The sequence below is a fragment of the Labeo rohita genome, chromosome 2 (assembly GCF_022985175.1).
Source record: "Labeo rohita strain BAU-BD-2019 chromosome 2, IGBB_LRoh.1.0, whole genome shotgun sequence".
In the NCBI taxonomy this organism is placed as follows: Eukaryota; Metazoa; Chordata; class Actinopteri; order Cypriniformes; family Cyprinidae; genus Labeo; species Labeo rohita.
Window position 1 is genome coordinate 12,122,632 of NC_066870.1, and position 27,716 is coordinate 12,150,347.

Sequence of the window (27,716 nt, forward strand, 5' to 3'; positions counted from 1 at the left end):
TCCCACTGTCGACATGATATTGGATCAAAGACAGAGACGGGCAATCATGAGGGAATATCGTTACTACCTCATTACTCGGCCCTCATGATAGAACAATAGAGTTATTCTGCCTCGCGGAGAAAACCTTCCTGTTTAGACAGAGCCATCAATATTAAAACACACACCGGCGCTAGATGCAAGTACATTCCAGCTGGCTTCTCATAGGGCTATTGTTATGTGGAGCACAGAACATCGAAAGCATGTGCACAATAGCCTGGTCCCTCACTATTGGCGAAGGGACAAGAGAAACGCTTGGATGAGAACACAGATAAGTGAGCATAACGGTTGGTTTGCAGGTGGCACCAGGCTGAGAACTGTACTAAAGAGAAGGTACAGAAAGTTCTGGGTGGCTCTAAACGCTTAGGGCAGCCAGGCAATATGAAAGATTAAGGAGCCATGAAATATCACCAGATTGGAATTATTTTGAAAGGTTAACCCAAAGTGATCGCCCGAGACCGTTGTAGAGAGCCTCAGGAGTCTGCGCACCACAGGTATGGTGTTACCAAAGGCCGCAATTATGACACAAATATAAACGGTCATAAATCTGGCTAAATGACCTGCAAGTAATCCAAGTTAACCCGACGTTTTACTCAGAGGACTTATCTAGTGGATGACGACTTGTAGGAGAAATTTAGCATTTTAGCTTCAGCTACAGTGGAAGTGAGTAATAGGAATTCTGCCTGAGGTTTACTTTGATTTTTTTAACAAGCTTTAAAACTTTTTTGAGTCTTTTTTGAACTGTACAATCAATCAATCAATCAATCAATGTTTAATGCCAAAAATAAATGGCAAGTTTCATATATATTTAAATATTTAACAGTGTCATTATATTCATAATGTTTTAAGAATTTAATTAGATTACAACAAATGGGCATAAATGAGAATGCACACTTGCATAACCAATCTAAATCTAAATCTAAATCTAAATCTAAATTAAAAAAAAATCCACTAATACTGGCCAATAACCAATATATAATCCAAGCACCCATTGTTCTTTCCAAATAAAGAATATTTCATATTTCAGTACCACATGTTTAAGCAACACAGTCCTGCTGCTGTATATTAAATGAGTGTGCACATGTACTGATTTTGAAAGTCTTTTTCATCTTCATGCATAAACAGCTCCGGGAGAGCTCAGAGGAGGGAGGCAGTGCGCTGTTAAAGCTGTTAGTTAAAGGGCACCCGTCACCTTGGCACAGCCTGTGCCATTGACTGGCGGGTGGGCAGAGAAAAGCTTAAGTGCCCCCCGGGGGATGGACGCGAAACGCCGATGTAGGATTGGAGAGGAGATCAGTGGCTAGATGCTGGATCAATGGGGACCCCGTTATGGGTTACGTCATCCATCACAGTCAAAGCCCCTCTGACCCACACTAACCAAATTAATGCAGCTTCCCAAGATAAAGGCCCCCTTCAAGCCCACCCATTCACGGCTTACACATCTTTACCTATGCCCTTTTCTACAAGTCTGGAGCATTTAAACTTTCACACCATGTGTCAGGAGAAAATTTAATTACAGTCCCTTTGGAATCTAAACACAAATGAGCCTGGACTTGACCGGGACGTTCATTAAAATGAATTCACCACGGCAGATCCACAACTTCAACACACTCCATGAGACTAGCACACACATACACACACACACACAAAAACATGTTTTCCACAGAGCAACTTCTGGATGTTCTGCAAAAATATATGCAAACAATGACAGAAAAGTAATTTTTGGCTGAACTATCCCTCTATCTTTAAAAATAGTAATGTGTGCTTATAGTCAATCCAAAATATAGGCAGCAAAAGCATCTAACCTATAAACAGTCTGGCCAAGGTTACCCAAACAGGTAACCTAATATAAATGCTCTTCAAGTTTCGGGAAGCAGCGTCCCACAACGATGAGGGGAAAAAAATGCTTCACTCGAGGGAGATACAAAATATTCTACTCCCGGCACCATGAACTGAACATGTGGTGCATATTTCTGCAAGAATGTTACAACAGAGCTGTTTAGAAGAGCAACTCACGAAATTCAGAAGAGGATCAACATGAAATGCGGTTCATATTGCCACGCTGCCCAATCCTGGAGGCCTGTGCAAGCCAAGTGTGTGGGTCACATTGTACAAGAACAAAGAACATTAGTCATTGACAATTATGGGGTCAGTACAAAAGGGACAGAAAAAAAAAGTTATGATGGGAGTCAGTGGAGGATGAGGAGAAGCCAGCTTTAATGCAGATGAGAAGCAGGGGACGTGAATTCCCCACAACAAAATGTCATAAGCTCTCAGACGCAAGTCTGTACTAATGTGATTAGCTGCTCATGTCTGTGATTACATAAAAACGCTTTATGGATATTAACAAGCCGAAGTGCCCCCACAACCCTCATCTCAAATGCTGTACAGAGGCTCTTGGTGAAGATTCTTGACAATGCAGCAACTTCTTGAAAATGTGCACTGTGCATGTTTTCTCACTGCATGGTACAGATTTGTTCTGACATGGTGTGCACATAGAGATACAGAAAAAAATCTTGTTAAGTAGAACAACATACAGTAAGATCCAAAAGTCTAAGACCACTACAAAAAATAAGAAATACACTAATATTACAAGTCTGGTCAACAGATATTAAATTCTGCACTATTTTGTCAAAATAAATAAAAATAAAAAAAAAAATTACATATTAAAAACTAAAATCAATCATGCTATACCTGAATTTAGGCATAACAAAGTGAATATCATAATAAATATTACAATGCTGAGATCTGCTAAACATTACATTTAAAAGTGTTATTAAATTAGTGTTAAAGAAAATAAATTAATTTTAAATATTAACTTCCAGTGAGCCTAAGATGACTATAAAGTCTAAACGTTTTTTTAATGCACAAAACAATCCTTTCTTTTCTGCATTTCTCTTTTTTTTTTTTTTTTAATCTAGCTTTCTAATAGACCTAACTTTGTATATTACAAAATTGTTGGCTTTGTGAAAAATTGCTCTTGTTCCTCTATTCTCACCTATTATCCAATTTGCCTATTCTTCATTCTTTAAAATAAATAAATAAATAAATAAATTAATTAATTAATTAATAAAACTAAAATAAAATACAATTTTTTGAGGTTTAAATTAGATTTGAAATCTTCTGGACCACACTATATGTGACCCTGGACCACAAAACCAGTCATCTGGGTAAATTTTGAGATTTATACATCGTCTCTATAAATATGAAAGCTGAATAAATACGCTTTCAACTGATGTATGGTTTGTTAGGATAGGAAAATATTTAGTCGAGACACTATTTCAAAATCTACTGAAAATCTGTAATCTGAGGGTGCAAAAAAATCTAAATATTGAGAAAATTCTCTTTAAATTTGTTCGAATTAAGTTTTTATCAATGCATATTACTAATAAAAAAATTTACATCTTCATGGAACATGATCTTTACTTAATATCCTAATGATTTTTGGTATAAAAGAAAAATTGCAAATTTTGACCCATACAATGTATTGTTCGCTATTTCTACAAATATACCTGTGCGACTTACAACTGGTTTTGTGGTCCAGGGTCACATATGACATCGAAATGCACCGGTGATCATGTGATGCATGCTGGTACTGCAGGCTTTAATCTTGCCTTGACGATGAGGTCGTTCTCACAGCAGCGATATTATAAGGTGTAAGTGGCGTGGGAGGATGACATCCTCACACATATGATGATGGTACAAATGACTGCCCTTCAGTCAAGGACACTGGATGATCTTGTCATCAGATGACAGCGCTGTATCCTGGCCATGGCTGAGAGTTTGGGGACCTGCCTCCAGCCCTGCGATCGACCGCCATAATTAAGCTATTAATCTCACATCATTAACCTCCGCTGACCAGTCCTTTAATTCATTGCTGTGATATTGCCGTTCTGTCTTATGCAAACCTTTTGCTCTCTCCGTTTCTCCTTTTCGCCGTCTCTCCTCTGGTGTCTGTCATTGAAGGATCACAGCTGGGGACTAACAAAATTACCTTGCAAGTGCCACTCGATTGAGGATACGGTTACTTTTAATTAAAAAGAATCAATTTCTATTCCTGTCAATTTCACTCAGTGACCATATGGACACTTGAAAACACAATCCAATTTGCTGCCGACCACCCAGTCGGCCCTGCCCAGCCCGCCGGGAAAACAATAGCTTGCTTAATTGATTTATAGAGGTGGTTTTCTACATTGTGCTCCAAGATAAAATGTAAAGGGTCCTCATTTGCAAGCATTTCACAATACCTATGTGCTCCTCTAACAGTAGCCCATATGTGTGGGTTGTCATTTAAACACAGACAGGATTTTATTTTGTACCGAATATAAAGAATTAGCTCGACTAGGAGAAAAATTAAAGCTTTCCCTTTGACTTTCAGATGGGATTTTAAGGCACCTTGAGTTTTTGCTCAAAGAACTGAATTATCACAAACCTTCTTGCCATTAGAGAGCAGGGAGTGATAGGACGGAAAGAGGATCAATATATGGACAGATGGCTGCAAACTGCCTCTCGCAACATATAGAGACAAATAGCATCAGAAAAATTCCACTGCAAATGAAAAAAAAAAAAAAAAAAAAAAAAAGTTTGACAAGTTCAGCTAAATCAGATAAATGCAACAAGACCTTGAAGAAACCTTGTACTTGCACATTTTTAGCAGCATCCTTTAGAAATGCTGTATGAAGGCCTGTAGGTCCAGTAAGACATTAAACAACATTAAAGGTAGGCCTGTAGTTTTCAAAAGTGTGTGCGACTAAAAGTTGTGATGAACTGCTAACTTAACTACATTTTTCAATAGTATGACCGTAAGCTGTTTTAAACAAATTAGCTTTCATGCAACATGAATGCTATTTTTCTTAAAACAACATCAACAACAAAAAACCCACAACTTGGTTTGTAACACTGTAGTGCATGTACAAGTTTACAGTCAAGAGATTCAAGTTAATGCTCAAACATCTACTCTGTCTATGCTCTCATATGAAGCATTGGGAGGTCCAATTAATTTGTGTATGGTTCTGTTCAGGTGGTTCATTTAAATGAAGCAGTTCAGAAAAACGATACACAATTTGTTTCAGTTCAACCTCTGTAGCAATTTATGTCTTCTTTTTTGTTCTGTTATAAAAATAATGCTCCTTTTCAACACATAAATTGTGCTGTTTTCAGAGGTTGCAAGATAAACACTAATGTCATTTTATAATAATTTGACAATGTGAAGAAAAAAGTTTTCCTGTTTCCCAAACATGACCTTTCATAGCTGCTTTGAAACAACCTATATTGTATAAAGTGCTATATAAATACAGGTGATCTGTAGGAATATGTGCATAAAATACCATCTATGCCTTTACTGGGTAACACAATTGACAGGTAACTGAGCATATGGTATGTTTAGAAATATATTTTCATAAACAAAAGATAAGTTTCAGTTAAATTGTCTTGCTAAAAGTTGCATTTGTGTAACACTGTTGAGAATCAATTAATCCACCCTTAACACAGGTTTGCCAGTTTAACCAATATTAGGGAAAAGAGAGAGAACATAACTTCTAGTGTTTCATCCATGTGCTTCTAGAGGAAATATTATCATACTGTGCAAATTGTACGAGAATGGGACAAACCATTCCTTTTTGAGGGGGTGGTTTTCTAGTGGGTAACTTAGTTGACAATGGTTTTTCGAACACAAATAAATATACGATACTCTAATCTAACTGAAGGTAAAACTATGAAATTAATTTATATTTGAGGTCATTTTCTTGCTTAAACGCAGAATAGAATGAGCCACTTTACAAAATCGGACAGCTGAATACCAGGTTTGTATGTGATATGAACATCATGTTCACACATCTATATTCCCAATCACACTACTATATGTTGAAAAAGCCATATGGCTTTTTCAACATATAGTAGTTCAACATATAGTCCCAATCACACTACTATATGTTGAAAAAGCCATATGGCTTTTTCAACATATAGTAGTGTGATTGGGAAAAAATATAATTGTGTACTATAAAAAATGAAGCATCAGGGCTTTATATTGATGAAAATACATAAAAAATATACTACACAGACATGAGATGTACCCACAATTATAGAATGACCCACTAGCTGACTAGCTATCTAGCTATATAAAAATCTGTCACTCTGAATTTCAGCTTGTTTCTTACAATTAGAGGCAAAACTTAGCATCTCCAATTTATCATTTTAGACAGTTACTAATTAGTTTACTTCGTTCAGCTGAGAGAAAGCCCACTTCTTAAAGACCAAAATGACTTTGAAAAGCCTGTTATATAAACCCTAGACACCACGTCTGGAGGAAGCAGTTATGAAGAAGACCCCAATCAAGCAATCTGGGTGGCTTTAAATCACACAAATGAGACATAACCACCTAAACAAGACTTGAGGAACAGCCCTCGGTCTCCTCGCAGGAGCTCCTGTGCAATCTGAGTAATCTTGACTTCTTTGAGCATTCAGAATAAGAAAGTGCCTTAATTTTTCATCCGTCTGATTTAGGTAGGATCTGTTACCATGGTGATCAACGTTCGCAACGCCCCACCCTGTAGTTCTGGCTCCACTGCCCTATAATTCAGAGCGTTGCAAAGCCAGTTCTTTCATGTTTAGCAACTCAGCCCTCTCTGATTACAGACAACAACACAAAAAAGAGCATTCGTGGTAGTCAATATTTAACCTCCCCTCTATTTTTAAAGTTTTATTTGTTTGAACCATCTTTACAAAGTATTTATACCAAAGACACATCACTGTGAAGCACAATCACACTAGGATTTAGGTGTCTGAAACCTTAAGTATAGTCAAACCTAGAGCAAAGCTCTTGGAGACTCGTTCTCAAACCATCAACAGCACCTACAGCAGTTGGTCTACAGCAGCATGTGATGACACTAATGTGGGTGCTGTGTTAATGCACTAGACATGAACAACACTCAAGAAAAAACACAAAACTCATGACAGGAATAAGCAAAAAGGTTGTGACAACAGTGTGACAAGGACTGTCTTTATTCAGGTTAGGCGTGAAGTCAAAATAAAATGTGTTTGTAACCTGTTTTACTTCCATAATGTGATGTTTTTCATTGGGATGCACTGATATTAAAATCCAAACCAATAATTATTTTCATGTTATTAGCTACAACTAATAAATAGTCCATATAAAAATAAAAATCTACACTATTTTAGTCTAAATAAATTTAAGGATAAAACCCTAAAATCAAACATTTTACGTTTACTTTAAATACTTAAATCTTTACTGAATTCAGGCACCAAAACATTATAAGGTATAGTATGAAAAACAGATTTGCATCTTCCGATGATCCATTATCAATGTTTTTAAAGGTTAACTTCAGACGAATGTTAGATGATAGCAAAGGTAATTTAACATTACAAAAACAAATGAGCACAAACAATTAAAGCAGAAGTTCATTTCCAGAACAAAAATGTACAGGATTGTCAAATTGTGGCTTGTTGGATTGTCATCCAAGATGTTCATGTCTTTCTTTCTTCAGTCATAAAGAAAATATGTTTTTTGAGGCAAACATTTCAGGATTTTTCTCCATATAGTGGACTTCAATGGTGCCTGCGAGTTTGAACTTCCAAAATGCAGAATTGTAAATTTTAAACGCAGCTTCAAAGGGCTATAAACGCAGAAGGGTCTTATCTAGTGAAACGATCGGTTATTTTCTTAAAAAATAAAAAAATAAAAAAAATAAAATAAAAAAAAAGGATTTATATATTTTTTTCACCTCAAATGCTTGTCTAGCTCTGCGTGACCTCTTTGCATTCCGGGTCATACAGTTAGGATATGTCGAAAAACCAGCATCTCATTTTCTTCTCCAACTAAAACCGTCTTACATCGCTGCAGAAGTACCGACCCAGTGTTTACAAAGTGAACACGCAAGGAGGGTCAAAAACCCTTACAAAAAAAAAAAAAAAAAAAAAAAGTTAAAACAGAGATGTAAGATTATTTTGAAGTTGGAGGAAAAAATGAGATGGGAGTTTTGACATACCCTAACTGTCATGAACCAGAATGCACAGTTCACGCAGAGCTAGACAAGACAATCATTTGAGGTTAAAAAGTATATAAACTGTCAATTTTTTTTTTTTTTAGAAAAATAATCTGATCATTTCAATAGATAAGACCCTTGACTGGTATCGATTAGAGCCCTTTGAAGCTGCATTTAAACTGCATTTTGGAAGTTCAAACTTGCAAGCACCATAGACGTCCACTACATAGATAACATTCCTGAATTTCTTTACGACTGAAGAAAGAAAGTCATGAACATCTTGGATGACAAGGCGGTGAGTAAATTATCTGTAAATTTTTGTTATGGAAGTGAACTTCTCCTTTAAATATCCAATGTCAGCCAATACAATAAACATACTGAACAATAATGAGATATACTGTGCAACTGTATCCACCTTCTTTTTATTTCTTTTTAAAGATTTATTTTTGGACTTTTTACCTTTATTGTGATTGGACAGTACTGCTACTTGTCACAGCACTTACTGTACATATAACTTAATTTGCTGATTTAACTGCTTCTATTGTCCTCATTTGTAAGCCAGTTTGGAAAAAAAGTGTGCTAAATAATTAAATGTAAATGCAGATTTAATTGACAATTTTCCATCAAATGTTTCATTTGCAAAAGAAAGACTGATTTGATGGTGTTTCAGATTCGAAACACTTGAAATACTTAAGTGATACTTTACATTTTTTTGAAATGTAGTCAGAGTTTCTTTGCATCAGAGATCATTTGGAAAAAAGGAGAGGCAAGATTTTCAATCACAAAGGCTTTGCGACTTTGAAAGTGGCAAAAGGAGTCAAGAGAAGAAGCTTCAAGGTTACTCTTATGCTAGCGCCGCCTCTGAACAGCTGAAAGATTTAAAGGTTAAACGAAGCAAGTGAAAAAGAAAGACAGCGAGCGAGCCCATGCGAGAGAGAGAGGCCTAATGGAATTACAACAGCCTTGTGACAGCGGTGCAGACGGGTCACATGGCGAATTAAATGGCTCTCTGACCCATGCCAGAACTGAGCCTTGACCCCCGCTCGACCCGTGGCACCCACAACATTGCCATGTCACTCACGGTGCATCTCAGCGATCCACACGCTCATTCACAAGGACAATACAGCAGAGAACTGCTTTCTGATCAACGGCTACATTGAAATGCATCGCTCATCCAAAAGTAAGGGAAAGCTCAGGTGAACGGTTTGTTTGAATTTCAGGTTCATATCGTGCTACGCGAGTGAAGCATTAGTGTGTTCGCTCATGCCTGCAAACAATTCCACAATGCGATGCACTTCCAATTTCACAAAGCACAGGAAAAGGCACAGGAAAAATGACTAGTCAGCTGAAGTGCTGTACTTACTGTCTGCCTGAGAGGAGAATTGCACGCAGCTCAGCAGTAGCAGAAGAGGAAGCCCAACGGGCAGGAGGGGCACGGACGTGCAAATATTAGGCACCATGTTCCAGGTTGGCACTGCTCCCCCTTGGTCCCCGCTCTGCTCTCGCAGCTCTCACGCAATCATAGACTAAATCCTGAAGAAACAGAGAAAAATACATGTTAGCATTTGATTCAAGGAAGGACAACCAGGCATGTACACTATCGGGTGCGGGCGTGATAAATTGAGTGGTCTGTCTAGGGGCAACAGGGTTAATGAGGTAAGCAAATGCTCTTTTATCAAAGTAAACTAAACCCATAATCTGCTGCCGGATAGCTAAATATCAAAAGGACAGGAGAGGATTGGGAATTCCCAATAACCGGCCGGCACTAAAGGTGCCCATTAAGATTGTAAAGTAGCTCTGTACAGATGGCTCTGGATCTCCTGAAGTGTGGCGGTAATACAGTATAGCCACACATACACGCACACAGTTCCCTAAGGATGAATGCTGGTTTAAATCAGCGCTCACAACATCCGAAGACTATGAAACTGCCAGGATAAAGGGGAAGTTATGTCGAAACTGCAGCTTGTCGAGCTAAGCTGCTAATTAAACTTGTCACGCTAACTTTTCTCTAGGAGTTACTGACAAAAAGTCAGAAAATACACTGAAGGACAATGTGTTATGGGTAAAACCATATACAGCTAAAGGCTTTGAATGTAGTGTTACTTCACTCTTTTTGTAATGTCTTATTAAATGTTTAAGGCATTTTTTTTTTTTTTTTTTTTTTATCTTGTCATGCTTTAAAGAAGTATGCTTATTTTGATATGTTGACTAACATAATAAAGCACATCAAGTATGATTATAATTTGAACTTTAGTTTGTTTTCAATATTACATTTAAAATTAATATACACTGCCATTCACAATCTTGGGATCAGAAAGAAGTTTCATTTATTTAATCAAAAATACAGAAAAAAGTAATATTATGAAATATTATTGAAATTTAAAATAACAGTTTTTAATCAACCATTACTCCAGTCTTTAGTGTCACAAGACCCTTCATAAATCATTCTAATATGTTAATTTATTATCAATGTTAGAAACAATTGTGCTGCTAATTTTTTTTTTTCAGAATTCTTTAAAATTAAAATTGAAAAAGAACAGCATTTATTGAAAATAGAAATCCTTTCTACCAATATAAGCCTTTACCTCCACTATTTATCAATTTAACAAATCCTTGCTGAATAAAAGTATTAATTTCCTTCAAAAAAAGAAAGAAAGAAATCATTTACTGACCCCAAACTTTGAACGGTAGTGTATATTGTTACAAAAAGATTTTTATTGTAAGTAAATGCTGTTCTTTTTAATGTTTTATTCATCAAAGAATCCTGAAAAAGTATCACAGGTTAAAAATAAATAAATAAATAAATAAATAAATATTAAGCAGCACAACTGTGTTCAACAGTGATAATAAATCACCATATTAGAATGATTTCTGAAGGATCATTTGACTCTGAAGACTGGAGTAGTGACGCTGAAAATTTAGCTTTGCATCAAAGGAATAAATTCTATTTTAAAGTATATTAAACAAAAAAAAACACTATTTTAAATTGTAATAAAAACATTTAATCACATAAATGCAGCCTTGATGAGCAGAAAAGACTTTTATAAGGCAGTGAATTTTAAATGTACTAAACTGCACCTTCATCATTACAAATATGTAATTCCAAAATATTTCTCACATCACATACAGGTTTCAACAGGCATGACATTAAAATATTTTTTGTTTACCAAAAATGCTTGTCAGTACAATCAGCAGAACACTTTTAGCATACATCAAAGACAATAGAAGGAATTATCACATTATATATTGATATTCTTAGGTGGGTCAAAAAGCACTCTAATGTTCAGATAATTGGAGGTATTACAGGTTTAAACTATAATATATTTTAATTTAACAGCAATTAACATGTAATTAGCTCTCCGAAAACATTACGTCTACCACTCTGACATCAATGCTTTCACTTGTCTGATCTTATCCGTTTTAATTTCAACTGTGTGAGTGGCCAGTTATTCCAACAAGCAAGAATGTAAATGGGACAGAAACAAAGGCTCAAGTATCTCGCAAGGTGAGAAATACTCAATTCACCTGAGGAGGTGTTGACTAGCCAATTATTAACACGTTGATTTCGGATGCACGTTGGATGCGTGCTGATATGCTTGGCTGCCGTGTTTGTAAGATGGTGCCAAACGAAACAACGAACAAACAGATCCTAACAGGGAGGTGTTTAAAGAGTGTTTATTTTTTCAAGCAAAAGGCTTTTTGTTAATCTTTCTTGACAAGAGGGTTTGTGTTCTAAAATAACAAGAGACGACATACATGTTGAGTCATAGCTCAGTTATACCAAAACACCTGGAGGGGTTTCAGCACCGCAGCAATCATTCTAGTAATACGTCTTTACTACCTTTGGAGCCATATCAAAAAAGAGCAGTTGATTAGGTCACCAATAGAGAGGAAAAAGCGAGACGAGCATTACGCTTCGAGCATGACCTACATTTGGAAAACACTGGCAGGATTAGCCAACTGATCCACTTTTTTAATACATACCTCTAAGTCAAAAACCAATCATTTAAAACCTGCCTCCCAATCACAAAGCACTTGCACCATGCCTGACTTGTTTGTTCGTAACAGGGTTATGAAGAGTACGAGTAAATAAACCGATAACAGCACAATAGCAGAGAGAGCTTGCACACCAAGTGAGATTTACCCAAGGAGCAGCGCTATTGCGCAATAAACCTAAATCAAACAGCCATCAATCTCACGACGCTGTTGAAAAGTCACGGTTTCGTTTTAGAAAACTAGGCTACTAGAGTACATTACTCAAATTTACTGTGCTTTTAGCATGAATCCAGTGGATTATTAAGGATTAGGATCTGAATAAGGATCATCATTAAACAAATGCCACTTGCAGTTATTCATGTGCATCGTGTATCACGTGAGGTCACATGAATACTGACGTCTGTGTTTAAATGCTTATACTTACAGATAGCTTTAGCAAAAATGTGAATTGGACATAAGTAGCAGGAGCACAAGGACAAAAAAAAATGTACACAAGAGACAATTCATATTTCACCCCAAAATAAAATAAAATAAAATAAAATAAAATAAAATAAAATAAAATAACGCATTTTAGGATCTATAATAGTATTATTATTATTATTATTATTATTATTATTATTATAATTATTGCCATAAAAAGTAAATCACATTTTCCTTTTGAAGTTCTCATTTATATAATAGACAAATATTAATTAAAAAAAAAAATCCAATTCTCATTAATGTAACACGAAAATACTGAAAATCATGAAAATACATAAAATACATGGAAAATTTCCTGTAAAGACAAAAAGATTTATTTAATTAAAATTTTCATAATGTACACTTCCTAATTTAAGTTTTAAAATATTCTGTTTTTATTTATTTATTTATTATGGAATTACTGCCAAAAAAATTAAGCTCATTTTCCTTTTCAAGTTCTAATTTAAAAACATTAACAAAATCCAATTCTCATTAATGTAATGCAAAAATCATGAAACTACATAAAATACATGCTAATTATCCTATCCAGACCAAAAAAAAAAAAATAATTTAATTAAAAAGTACAAAACATGCACAATGTACACTTCTTAATTTAAAATTCTGTTTATTTATTTATTTATTTAGTTTTACAATTTATTCCTGTGGTGGCAAAGTAGTATTTTGTCATTCTAATATGCTGATTTGGTGCTCAAGAAACATTTATTGAGAATTAGTTGAATGTAGTTGCAAAGTTGCTTATAGTTAGTAGAATGTGATTATCAAAATAAAGTATAACCAAATCTTTTACTGACCTTTAACTTGTAGGTAATACAAACTCAGACATTACACTACAGATCAATCCGTGGCTAGCAATTTTGCACTATGACATGCTAATATGGCTTCGTAACTAAGCAAAGGTTCATTACTCCTGCCTCTGCTGACAATCTCATCAACGTGAACGTCCCAGGAATCTCGTCTTAGGTCCGCTGTGTTCCTATCATCGAGGATAAATAAACACTTCTCTCCTTGTCACTCTTTAGGCACATCTCCTTCCAACCGCTCCGACACCAGTGATTGCTTTTCCCTTAATGGCTCATCCAGAGATAAAGACAACAGGAGATCTATGGCAGAGCCTTGTGTAGACAACCTTATTGACGTCTTTAGTGAAGATAAAGCTGAGTCCTTACGACAAGACCTGTGTTGAAGAAAATTGCACGACACCATAAATGGCACGGGCCATGGCTCCTGGTTTAGCCTGGTTTAAAATTCTGACTACAGCACTGATGTGTAAGTTTAATCTTTCACACTTTGACAAGTTTATAAAACACATGACCCAAGAGAAAGTCCTAGATAACTTTGAGAGCAAACAGGAGACGGTAAATCTGATGAAATCAAATAAAAGTGAAAGGTAAGCAAATTACTTGGTGCTACGCTTCATGTGGGAGACGGTTTCGCTTGACATAGACATCTGCACTGCAAAGCAACAACAACATGCTCGAGTTCATCTTATAACAAGCTTTTGCGCTCACAAGCTTTCCGATAAGCGATTCTTTCAGAGTGGCAACATCAAGCAAATGTAAATCAGCAAAATAATGTAAAAAAAGTAATTCAAAACAAACTAGCATTTATGAAGAAAATGCTTGTGCCAAAACATGCCACCATAATACCAGGATGGTTGCCAGGGTACTATGCTGTTGCTATTGTGTTCTGGATGGATGCTCACTGGCCCAAGGGAAAGTAACTTATTTTCACATTTTTAGACAAAACAGTACAATTTTTATATCTTTACATTCAAAATAGTGATTCTTTCTAAGCAAGGCCAAGACCACTAGAATATTTCTAGATCCACTGGTGTATCATGCTTGACATTTAAACTCTTTCACTGCGTGTTTATATATCTCCATGAAAAGTTCTTTGTTTACATTAAAGTAATACATTAAGCCCTCAAGTACAGTGTGATGGAAAGTAATATGACTCATATAAAAAAACGCATATGCCTGGAGTATTGACACGCCAACAGTACACGTGAGACGCAAATAGAAGAGCCACCTTTAAGGTCTCTTTTGTGAGCGAATGACCAAACGCTCCCTCAAGTCCTTTCCTTCGTGAAGCGAACCTGCAATCACATTTGACACTTAGATAGATGGCATCAGATGTGGTGACAGCTCACTCATTTATTCAGTATAAACGCCAATAAAAAGGAGCAAAAGCTCTCTGAATAAGACATAACCAAGAGATTTACTGTCATATTTTGAAGATTACCAAAAGGCTTCTCATTCCTTCCTGCAGCCACAAATCAATCGCAAAGTAATTCAACAGAAATGAGATGTACTACACACACAGAGAAACACACACTGATGTGGAATTCGCTGTTGAGTTATTATTGATGTCACAGCATGAAGCAAAGGTGTAAATGTATTGTGCAAAGAGGTTTTGTGAACAAAAAATCATTTATCTAATGACAATGCCAAATATGACCCAAGATACACAACCTCACAGTGGGGCTTCAATAGATGTAACAGTGGATAAGTACTAAGACTGCTGTAAGCAAAAGCTACCTAAAATTGGGCTCTGAAGTTGGAAGTTAGCTGAATGTATCTAAAGGTTCTCGCCAGCACTTCAACCTTCAATTACTTCTTAAACTTAAAAGCAAACAAACACAAAAGTATACCAAGAGATAATGAGTCAACATTGCTTGATGTACAGCAGGTTATTTTTGCTGAACACTGCAAAGAACCTCAGCTGATTATAAACCTGAAGTTGAACACAAAACAAGCTCAATCAAAGCACTACATACACGACAAAGAAACACAATGCCTCTGAATCCCCCACAGCCTGCTAAGTTTACCCTCAACATCGGCACCGGCGCTCAATCCACACACAAACAAACAGAAGGCATGTCAACAGAGACCTGTGACACCTGAATCAATACCGGCAGAGACTAGATAAGCACATCTTGACAATGAAACACTTCATTAGAACCAAATATCTCTTAAATATGGAATCTGACATTTTTTAAGTAGTTTTCATTTGTGAAAGTGATTTCCAATCCTCAAAAAATCTGTCAAAAATATATTCCCATATTGTTTGGTCATCTGCAATACGTCTATAGGACATTTCCTATCAGATGTCAAATAGATGTCTATTAGATGTCTTAAAGATGTTTATAATTTAGAATGTATGTAAAACTGACGTCTGCCAGATGTTTCTACACAGCAGATGCTTTCGAGATCAAGTGATCTTTAACAGACACCTTGCAGACGTACGTGTGCTTGTCTGGGTTTTGACTCATAATTTTACCCTAAATCAACAGAAAGGAGAAATAAGCTTGTTTTTAAGATCTATTTTTTTTTTTAAATTGTGACTTTTTTTTTCCTTTGGCTATGTTTACACTAGTGTGTTTTCATTTTAAAATGGCATTTTAAAATTAAAACGATCCTCGTCTGCATTGGCATTTTCACTGTGTTTCAAAAACAATCTCCGTCTACACTATACAACTGAAAACACACATCACATGACCAATCACGCAGGTACAATCATAGATATGTATAGGTAGATGCCTTATTATTTAGATTGCGTCTATGTGCTTGAAGTGGTTGAATGGGGAATCTACCTATACATATCTATGGGTACAACAATGAACATGATGTTATTGTTTACACGGTCGTCAAGGATATGCAGAGCGGATGTAGGCAGTCACACCAACGTTTTCAAAAGTCTCAGTTTTGGTCCGTTTACACTGAAATGCAAACCACAGAGTTTTCAAACTAAAACGGGGTCTGCAGCGTTTTCAAAAGTCTCCGTTTTTGAGAGTCGAAAACACCGGAGTAGTGTAAACGATAGGCGTAACCTTTGCAAAAGTTATGCGTTTTAAAACTAAAATGCACTAGTGTAAACGTAGCCTTATTCTTTGTTTGATATTGTGAAGTAATGTGACTCACCCAACTGTCTGTCATTGGTCAAGCTGCATGGTCAGTGACTTCCAATGACTCCTGAGTCATTGTAGGAGTTTAAAAACTCCTTTAAGAAGAAATGTTGCCAGTAGAAAGATATTTCACTTGTGTAGAATCATCAACACCACATCCTCCATCACTGTTGAGGACACAGCATGAGAGCGAGAGCTGCAAAGTCGAACAGCTATCTGAAAACTTAGACCTAATCAATCTTCAGACAAGTGACTAAAGAGAGCAGCAGAGTCTGGCATAAAGCCTGATGTTAGCAACTACAAATGCAGGTGGCTTTCTTCAAGCCTCGAGTCCAGCCCTGAAACACAATCCTATGTAGAAACTCAGGTGGGGCAAGAATTTGGTTTACAATACTGGTTTTCTGGTCACGGTTTGTGACAAAATGCTCTTGATAATATGTGAACTTCCTCTGCTTGACTGGAAAGGAATGCAAGACCCATTGTTTTCTATAGGCGTAAGTCCTTCGCTGTGTTAAGACAAAGATGGGATTAACCGTAGGAGGCCTGTTAGCATACACTGCGCCGATTTTTAGTTGGGGGAACATTCTAAAGGATGAAAACAGGAGGATTGCCATGGGAAAACAGGTTAACCTGGGAGTCATTATCTCCTCTAATTACGCAGTAAATAAGGCAAATGAGATTTCACAGGTACAACTCATCCATTTACACAGTTGGATATGAAGATCAGACAGTGAAGAAACACCTTATCAGGTTTTAGGTTGCCTCAAGGACTCGCAAACAAGCAAACCTCATAATCAAACCACCATTCATTCCGCAAACCGCGCCAAACTTCTGCTTCCTGCTGTGCAGGTCCTACAGGTGTCGGTAAGCGTCGGACTCATCTCGCTGTGGGGTCCGTTGCCTCGCTCTGTTTCTGTCTCTCGGCTCAACAACAGACAGCTGTGGCAGATGGAGCCATATCCCCATCGGTCTCGTGAGGCACCGGATTTAAAATGTAAAAGAGCAAGCAGCAATTGGGAGGAGGAAGAGGCGATGTCACAGGGCAGCAGACATCAGGGACGGCTGCCATGAGAGCACAAGGCTAATTCAAGCACTAACAGACTTCCTGTCCAAGACAAACCAACAAACCGCAGACCGGCGAGGTGGCAAGTGGCTGCTTCTTGAACACGCCTGTAACCAGGGGACAGAATTTAAATGAGGCCCGGCTTCCAAGACGCTGGCAGATCAGACTCGATATGGGTTATTAGCTGCCTTTTTGAAGAGAAACCAACATGGAGGCAAGCTGGGCAGCTCCATTAGCATTCAGGGGTGAATCATACAAACCTGTAGCGCTGCTACCCACCAGTGAGAGCGACAGGTAAGGGAACATGTTCTGTTCTTATATTTCGCACGGATGAAGTCATTAGTTTCTTTCACTCCAACTTGGCAATGATTTTAACTAAAAGGGCAGTGCATAGAAGCTGAGAGGAAGAAGAGAGGGATTAGCCTGATAGTTGCTTTTCACTGAAACTCTCCACAGCATAAAGGGTTTCTCTGACAGCTTGTGACTCACTTTGACCGCGACAGGCAAATTACCCAGGGTTTCACTTGAAAGGAACGAGATCAAAAGAGCCACCATGGCCTCCGTCTCCAAAGCAGAGTCAATGTGCTTTTCTGCAAAATGGGTTTATACTGCCACACGGTTTCCCTCCCCATCAGTGCTATATAAGAATTGAAGGACCGCTTTGAGACAAAAGGCAAAACCTCTCACTTAAATTATAATAACAAGATACCAAAAGAACAATCTGCCAATTGAATTTGAGCTGCTGTACTCCAAACAAGTCAAAAGCGATTGAGGAACAAGAGTACAGGACAAGATCAATCACTAAAATGTGCACTTGGTTGACAAGACGAGCCACTGAACCACAAACACACCTGCTAACTTTGAGGTGCACATCATGTGCATTAGGGATGGCACACAAAGGCTGACTACTGATAACCCTAACCCTAGACCTTTTTTGAGCGCCCCGCCACTGTTCCTCAAGTTAAAAATAATTCTAAAAATGTCCCCTTGTCATCCAAGATGTTCATGTCTTTCTTTCTTCAGTCGATAAGAAATGATGTTTCTTGAGGAAAACATTTCAGGATTTATCTCCACATAGTGGACTTCAATGGTGCCCCCAAGTTTGAACTTCCAAAATGCAGTTTAAATGCAGCTTTAAATGGCTTTAAATGATCTCAGCCGAGGAAGAAGGGTCGAAACGATTGGTAATTTTTGAAACAAATTGATAATTTATTTATTTTTTAACCTCAAACGCTCGTCTTGTCTACTTCTGCGTGAACTTTTTCCGGTTCAAAACAGGGTATGTCGAAAAACTCTCATCTCATTTTCCCCTCCAACTTCAAAGTCATCCTACATTGCTCCAGAAGAACCGACCCAGTATTTACAAAGTAAACATGCAAAGAAGATCAAACGCCCTTCCCCCCAAAAAAACTAAAACAGCAATGTAGTAATGATTTTAAAGTTGAAGAAGAAAACGAGATGGGAGTTTAACATACCCTAACTGTATTGACCTGGATTATACATAGTACGTATTTGAGTTTAAAAAGTATATAAATTGTCAGTTTGTTTTGAAAATGACTGATCGTTTCGCTAGATAAGACCCTTATTCTTCAGCTGGGATCGTTTAGAGCCATTTGAAGCTGCATTTAAACTGCATTTTGGAAGTTCAAACTTGGGGGCACCATTACAGTCCACTATACGGAAATAATTCCTGAAATGTTTTCCTCAAAAAACAATTTCTTTACGACTGTAGAAAGAAAGACATGAACATCTTGGATGACAAGGGGGTGAGTGAATTATCTGTAAATTTTTCTCCTTTTTCTCCTTTAAGACCCTAAATTAAGCCCTGTTCCACAGCTTAAAAAAAAAAAGAGTTTAGTTCCAATCCAAATTAAACACACCTAAATCAGGTTCTTCAGGCATATGAGAAACGTCCAGGCAAGTGTGTTTGGGCAGGTTGGAGGAAACTTCAGCAGGACTTTGACCCTCCATGACCACTGGTCTAGCTGTTTTTGAAAATAAAAATGCACAAAAACTTCTGGTTGGGGTCACATAAACCCAAACAATCCACAGTGATTATACCAGACAGACAAATTCGAAAGATATATAGTTGTTCATTAGTACCTCAAAGACAGACTCTGCTTAATATTTCACCTTGAAAACCTCAGTGTTGTCGGTAAAGGGACGACCGTCTGTTTAGCTGACAGCCGACATCTGACAACATCCTCCCTATTTTCAGTTTGAGATGCTGTGAATCTTGAGGGTAAAGACTATTTCACATCTCAACCATTACCTGGCAAAAATAGAAATCCTTCCATCTGCTTGGCCGAGACATGTCGGCACTGTAATGTGTCGCATGAAATAGATTGTCCGGAACCTGACATAAAATCCATCTTGTTTAGGTCATCCATCTACTGCTTCGCTATCTATCTCCCGCCTCTTCCACACTGTCTAGACCTCCTTTTCCCACTCGGTCCTTTTCGATTTTCATCCTTCTGCACTACATGCACCCACCCCCTCACCCCCCCGCTGTGGCTGCAGGGTGGATGTACCTGCTGTAAAAACAGTTCTCAGACTATCAATTACCTTTTCAACAGACACGCAATGTTGGCCCCCGTCTCAAAACAGGTTCTGTAGCTCTGCCAGCAGAACAACATGCACAGACTCATGCTGAAGCAAACAGTTCATGAGAAACACCCACATGTACTTATGAACACCAGGCTGTATGCATCACTGCACTATGTACATATACCGTATGTTAAAAAAAAAAAAAAAAAAAAAAAGTCAAGGTATGACACTCCACATTGTATAAAATGAACGAAAACACAGATATGTGAGCTGAAGCAAATAAATGTGTCATCGGACACTCTTTGTTTGGGGCTGCCCAATGGACCTAACATGAGACAAAGAAAAAATCTCCTGTTCGATCATAAAATGTCTGAGATGTCTTTGTGTCACACTAAGCTGATTTTAGCTCTCAGAGACAGGGAGTTGTCCGCATCCCAGCTATGGTGTTCACATGGTTTAGTGTCTTGTAGCCCAAAATGTCAATGTTAATTAGAATCTGATTATCCAGTTTTGTTTGAGGAAGCCTCATGTCAGTAAGTGACAGAATCCCACCCATCAACATAAAGGACATCTTGTCTCATCGTTATCCAGTCCAAAATGGAATAATGAATTTAAATAAGGAACACAGAATTAAATGTAAATATGATACCCAAAAATATTTAACTATAAAATAAAAGCAGTACTAAGAAGTCTACTTCATTGGTAAACAGATCAATGGCACATCACTTGTTTTTGTCTGGATACATTTACTTAAAAAATACATTTAAAAAAACGCAGTTCATACAACAATATTCTTCTTCTTTGATCCTTCTCCTTTTTTAAATTTATCCTTTATCTTAGACACTCACATCTGTCACAAACAGAATTCAAGGAATACTGTAAAGACAACTAATGGTCAGCAAATGTCATCTTAAAGTTTAAGATTACCTCTAAAGTCCAGATAGACCTCCAAAGCACTTATTTAAGCATAAGATACCGCTTTCAGTGCTAAGTCTAGCTGAAGACTCTTGAGATTTAGATATTTGCTCTCTCTTTTAATATGATAGTTGCGTTCCTCACAATCCCCATCTAGTCTCTAACAGCTTGCCAGGAAAACTAGCTAAATCACGTTTATTTACTAACACAGGGGCATCTCCATCAGCAAGAAGATTTACATGGAAACAAACTAAGGATTAGCAATCCCATTAGTAAGCCGAGTCCGTCCACTGGTTTTTGAGTGCAGGATGTTTTAGCTAAGATAAGATTCATTGAGGGCACTGAGCTGAAAACACAACAATACTGTTCATGAATTGCATTGTGGGAGAATCCAGTTATTAATCCTCTCCAGTACATTCATCCAGTGCACGCCATCTGTCGGGTATGGCACCTTTGCACAAAATGCTCTCCCAAATTCTAAAACAATATTGCGTACCTAGAAGCGCAAAGTGTTTGTTAAGGTAAATGTTGCGAGGTTTTTGTTGTTGGATGTCGTTGCCTCAAAATATAATTCATACCCAGAGATATCGAAAACGGAAGATAAAGACATCATGCTAACGAAATGAATTTGTTTTCATTCCCATATCCAAAACAAGTCATCACATTCCAGGGATCTTGCTGTGCAAAGCATTGTGGGGAGGGGAGGAGGATGACTAAAGCAGAGAAAAGAGCCACTCATCATGAAAACTAATGCTGTTGATACCTAATGACATTGCGGTTGCACGGCGGGGTTGGGGGTGAATTCAATTGTCTAGCAAAGAAATGAAATGTTTTCTCGTTCACAAACAGAGCGTCATATACCCTAAAGGGAATATAAAGCAAATGAACAAACAGCTCTGACAGGTATTATCCTCTCACTATTATTAGTTGTGACTCCCGAGGTGTGTGCGCTTTGGCCGGTATTGTCTACACCTGAAATAATGGCGCTGGGTTTAAAAAAAGTTCGGAAAATTTTGTTCAGCATACCTCCTAAAGGCTTTGCCTTATACAAAGACAAGACTCTTTGCATCACTTTGTGACAGCTGTAATTTTTCAAAACAGAGATCAAATAAAATCTACCAAAAGTATAGCAAGAAGATTTCTATTAATAAAACCCCTGACAAAAGGCACAGGACAGGATATTTACATATGATCCCTTTCTGACGCACTTTTTTTTTTTTAACATTTGCGTCTGCCATGACGTAATTGCAAAGTACTACAATTTGAATTTTAACATGCAGAGTCTAGAGGTCCACTCAAACCACTCATTTAAAGTCTTTAGTCATGCAAAGATCTGGGAATATCACCCATGGACCACTCACTGTCCGTCTGCCAAATAGAGATTGTTTCAATCAGCACGTCCATAACAGGATGATTTAGGAGCAAAATGAGTTCCTGTGTACGCAGGGTAATGTCCTCTTTAATAAAGAGGATTTGTGTGGTTATTTCAGATCCATCTCTCATAATATTAAATGTGTCATAAAATTTAATTTGTACCCTTAATAGCGGATTTGACTTTTGCTGTTTGGATGAATATTAACAGGCGTAAAATGCGGATATTTGAGTGCTGAGCTTGGAGTTAGAGACGCATGTTTGAATGCTAATTACCGCAAGGCTCTCAAAGAGAAATTATTTGAACAATAGAGGCAATCACACCCTATTCAATGAAGTGCCGATGACAAAAAGAGAAGCTTTACTCAAACAAAAGACGCAATCTTTATACAAAACATTTTTTGAAAGATCGATACCAACTTGTATTGCTTTCCATTTAAGAGCGTGTGGCTAATCACCAAACTATGAGGTCAGTGTTACTACAGCTGTGATGTTTCTCAAATCCAAACATAGCCCTCAGATCACACATGCGCCATTCCAGCCCTGTCTGAGCACATCAGTCGAACAAAACTGCAACGTCTCACGGTGTCTGCCAGGGACACTAACCAATAATGTACGACAGGGCTCAATAGTAAGGACAGCCTGCTGGCCCGGGACCAGTGAGAAAGCGTGAGAGGCACTTGGCTCTATTGGATCACTATTTTACAAAAAAGGTTTGAAATAACAACAACAATAATAATACAATTTTGGACTGTGTGCTAAAAGTATTTATAAATATGGTTTTCAAGAATACATTATAGCTGTATCATTTCCAGCTGTTGGAAAATAAATTATTTACTGTTTATTTATGAAAAATACAACCAGTTTTTCTGGCGTAAAAGAGGGTGAAAATAAAATGTGCAATTTGTTGGGCCCAAGTGGAAATGTTGGCAGGTCAAGTAAGATCTGAACTACTGGCTCGACCAGGCTAACAGAAAATACATTGCCAAGCCCTGTTTGGGGACTCAGTGCCTCAGTTCCCCATATCCCAGAGATTCACTGAATGACTATGACGATACTGTCATATCACCCACTAGACTTTCTCCCAACAGACAAACCATGAAAGAAAATGTGGAAGGCTGAAAAAAAAGAAACTCTTAAATGAATATTAATGACATGGGACAGATAAATTTCAAGGAATTTCTTTAAAATTCTGCTAGATATTACACAGCACACATGTTTATATAAACCAGTTAAATGAGGAAGAAAATCTATTCCACTGTCATTTCAATGTCACTCAACTGGGAAAACCAGTTTATATTATTTGTTTTAGGTTACAGTCATAGTAAAGATAAATTCATTTAATTATACAAAATTACCATTCGAATAACGCTTAAATTACACTTATTCAACGACAGTTTGCTCATGAATACCTATGTCAAAGTAGCACTGCACCATTTTCAAAATAATCTGACATTCCAGTTGGACTAGCAAATTAATTAATTCTGATAAATAAATAAAATAATGATGTTTCTACACCCTGAACTTAAACTGCCACCTTCAACAACTGAAAAAATGTCACCACAAGAGCATTATTTGTCATGTTGTTTGTTGAGGCCTTTGCTCTTTGGTGTGATCCCACACTTTACTGAGAAGAGCAGCTGGCGACACGACTGTGACGGAGTTGTAAAAGAAGAATTTCAGGTCACCAGCCTGTATGTGGGAGGTCAAGAGTGACAGACGAGGGGGTTGGCCACTACCGATAAGACCAAAAACTCCTGTTGGGCTCCTGTTTGCTCATTTTTATGCAGAGGTGGGCAAGTAGATGCAAAGATTAGAGTGGTTTTGATTCATGAAACTTTTCCTTTAAAAAGCATTTATCAGGCTCTGTTCTCCACTCCCTGCCCCGTTTAAGAGTTGCAAGTCTGAGCCGGTGAATGATTAACAAGCGAGAGAGAGAGTAATGGTTCAAATTTTGCACAACTTTGAGAGAGCAACTCTCGGTTCTCTGAGGCACAGCCCCAGGAGGTCTCAGCTTTTCATGCTAAACAAAGCGAGACAGACGTGCTATCTTTACACTCTGTTCCCTTCCCAACTTTCCACCTTCAGAAAATGAAGAGAGAAAAAGCCACTGGAAGCACCTTTTTCCCAGATAAAGCAGCACCCAAAGTTGAGCAAGGAACCTATTGTGCAACCCTCACTTTGCTTGTATTGAGCTACTGCACGTAGGTGAAGAGCCAAACGCACATTGATTTCACAGGGATGTTTTTAAAATGGCCACGGGCTTCATAAAATATATCTCAAGCAGACACGAGCCAATTTTCATCCGTCTCCAATAACATCTGGAGTTATGAGGGAGACAGCCATTTCAACAACGTTACAACTTACAACAAAGCCTATAATTTTCTTCTGTCACCTTTAATCAATGGTGTAGTCCCCTGAGACTGGAAAAAAAAAAAAAAAAAAAAAAAAAAAAAAAAAAAAACTTGCCAGGCCAGAAACCATCCAGAAAGCTAAGACAGGATCAGGCAAGAAGATAAAGACAACGAAGACAACTGGAAAAACGGGTTGTTTGGCCTGAGACTTCATGTGGTCTCTCAGCAGGATGTCTCACGTTATATCAGTGGTAGCTAGGGGACACTCGATGGCTCTCTATTCAAAGTCTCCTGAAAAAAAGAAACCCAAAGAAGGGCTCTTACCAGACAGGGGCAATGTGCCAAAGAGGTAGCCAATAGAGCCAAAGTAAAAGTATTGTTTTGGTTTAACAAGTGACAATAAAAGGACAAAAGAGACAGAAAAAAAAGTGCTCTGGGAGGAGCAGAAGAAAACCTCAGCAATAGCGGAACAAAGTTAAGACAAAGTTAAGGGATTACTTACTCACTTTAGGCAAGTACAATTTAAAAAATGACCAGAGTTAGAAAAGAAAAGTGATCCATGGACTTTTCATTCAATATATTATAGTTTTTTTTGGTAACGGAAAAAGAGACAATATAACTTAAGATTACCGCAAGCGTTGATCTAACTTACCCATTACAAAACAAAATCAAGAAAATATCCAGAGGAAATGTGAGAAAAGTAATCCTTTACTTAAATCCTGAATGTTTTCTTCTTCCCTTGACTGTTATTTCCAAGAGCGATCGCCACAATATTCAAATCCTTACGCACGTATCATCCAGGTGGGGAGATCCTTGTTAACGGCTTCAAGTGGAACAGACGGCACAGAGCTTTTTCTCTTTTTTTTTCTTGATATTCAATCCAGTAAATGTATAACTCACATCAAACGAGTCCTGTCTTTATCCACAGTTCATAAATGTTAACTTGTTTCAGTAGTTTCCCCAGTGGAGTGGTAAACTCTTGTTGATTGTAGAGAGAGTTGATTGTAGCCCTTCCTGAGGGAAGCTTCTTCACACTGAGCCGTAAGTGGGCGTCAGTCTGGGAGGAGCCAGTGTGATGTCAGAACGGGGGCTCTCTGAGTGCTTTTCTGACAAATGGACTGGAAGGGTTGTTTTCACTTACCTGTGTGCAAAGGTTGTACGTGCCTTCCCGTGTGTTCACTGACTCATCAGGAACCTTGCCGGGACTTAAATGTTAATGATTAATCATGTTACAAGGGAATCATGATTTGATATGTCACGTGGTGAGAATTTGGATATAAAATGCTATCGCTGAACTCTAAATATAAACTGGAAGATAAAGAATACTGATACAATACGATAAAGACAAACTAAAAAAAAAAAAAAAAAAAAAAAAAAAAACACTATAAATAATAAATACATATATAAAGAAACATGACTACAAAAGTAATGCACTTAAAAACTGATTTAAATGCTAGGAAAGAAAGAAAGACAGAAAGAAAGAAAGACAAAGAAAGAAAGAAAGAAAGAAAGAAAAAAAAGACGGAAAGAAAGAAAGAAAGAAAGAAAGAAAGAAAGAAAGAAAGAAAGAAAGAAAGAAAAAAAAGAAAAACGAAAGTGGAACTAAAAATTTATATAATAAAAAAAAAACTGATAAAGAAGCAATAACGAAAGAAAGAGTGAAACAGCAAAAGAAAATGACAAACAGACAGGCAAACTAACAAACAAATAACTCAAAATAAAGGTTGCTTACACTTCATTCTTGTAAGTGTAAGGTTATAGTATCAACCATTTCCAGGACAGGAAACATTGCTAGACAGGCTAACCAGTGATTCCCACCCAGAATTCTCTTTAATGTCCTAATCCGACACAGCGATGCTTATAAGATTACAGTGAGCCTCAATGGAACATTTCTACCCCTGCTTGGGTAATGCAGCACTGAAATGCCATATACAAATGATGAAACACATGAGAAACATCTTATGCATTCTATTGAATTTACCAAATAATGTTTACAAATGACACAGAGGTTAGGCTACAAATAATCCTTATCCATCATTGTAGGGACTAGGTTATAATATCCTAACTCTATCACAGTCTATTTTTATCTGAGATATTTGTTTTCATTTCACGGATAATTATGCATTACATTCCATTTGTGCATGTAGACTAAACATCAACATGATTTAATCAATAACATAATCTCCGTTGATTCAAAATGTATCTACTGTAACATAGAGTTGCAGTCAAAAGTTTACATACACCTTGCAGAATCTGCAAAATGTTCATTATTTCACCAAACTAGGAGGAGTTATTGTTTGTTACTGACCTGAATAAGATATTTCACATAAAAACTGTTTACATATAGTCCACAAGAAAAAATAATAATTGAATTTATATAAAAAATGACCTTTTCAAAAGTTTACATATACTTGATTCTTAATACTGTGTTGTTACCTCAAAGATCCACAGCTTTTTTTTTTTTTTTTTTTAAGTGTCCCTTGTTTGTCCTGAACAATTAAACTGCCTCCTGTTCTTCAGAAAAATCTTTCAGATCCCACAAATTATTTGGTTTTTCAGCACTGTAGTGTATTTGAACTCTTTCCAGCAATGACTGTATGATTTTGAGATCCATCCTTTCACACTGTGGACAACTGATGGACTTGTATGCAACTATTACAAAAGGTATTAAATGCTCACTGATGCTTCAGAAGGAAATACAATGCATTAAGAGCTGGGGGTTAAAAACTTTTTGAATTTAATAATCAGGGTAAATGTAACTTATTTTTTTCTTCTGGGAAACATGTAAGTATCTTCTGTAGCTTCTAAAGGGCAGTACTAAAATTTTTTAAAAAATATGATATTTAGGCAAAATAAGAAGAATGTACACATCTTCATTCTATTCAAAAGTTTACACCCCCGGTTCATAATGCATTGTTTTTCCTTCTGGAGCATCAGTCAGTGTTTTAACCTATTGTAATAGTTGCTTATGAGTTTGCATATGAATTTGTGGGACCTGAAGGATTTTTCTGAAGAGCAGCAGTCAGTTTAACTGTTCAGGATAAGCAAGG

General features: G+C 37.2%; 1 protein-coding gene across 14 annotated transcripts in view; it reads right to left on the minus strand.

Annotated features, from left to right (window-relative positions):
* Positions 1 to 27,716, minus strand: part of ptprfb (protein tyrosine phosphatase receptor type Fb) — a 197,690-nt gene that overhangs the window by 112,346 nt on the left and 57,628 nt on the right. For 10 of the 14 annotated variants that reach the window (XM_051134070.1, XM_051134038.1, XM_051134020.1 and 7 more), the window contains exons 1-2: positions 25,319 to 25,722; positions 9,400 to 9,569 (exon numbers count right to left, since the gene is read on the minus strand). In XM_051134070.1, the coding sequence (XP_050990027.1) occupies positions 9,400 to 9,496 (97 nt within the window). In that variant the 5' untranslated portion in view covers positions 9,497 to 9,569; positions 25,319 to 25,722. Of the gene's footprint in view, positions 1 to 9,399; positions 9,570 to 25,318; positions 25,724 to 27,716 lie in introns of those variants that run through there. The other 4 variants (XM_051133967.1, XM_051134080.1, XM_051133986.1 and 1 more) reach the window with 4 other exon arrangements.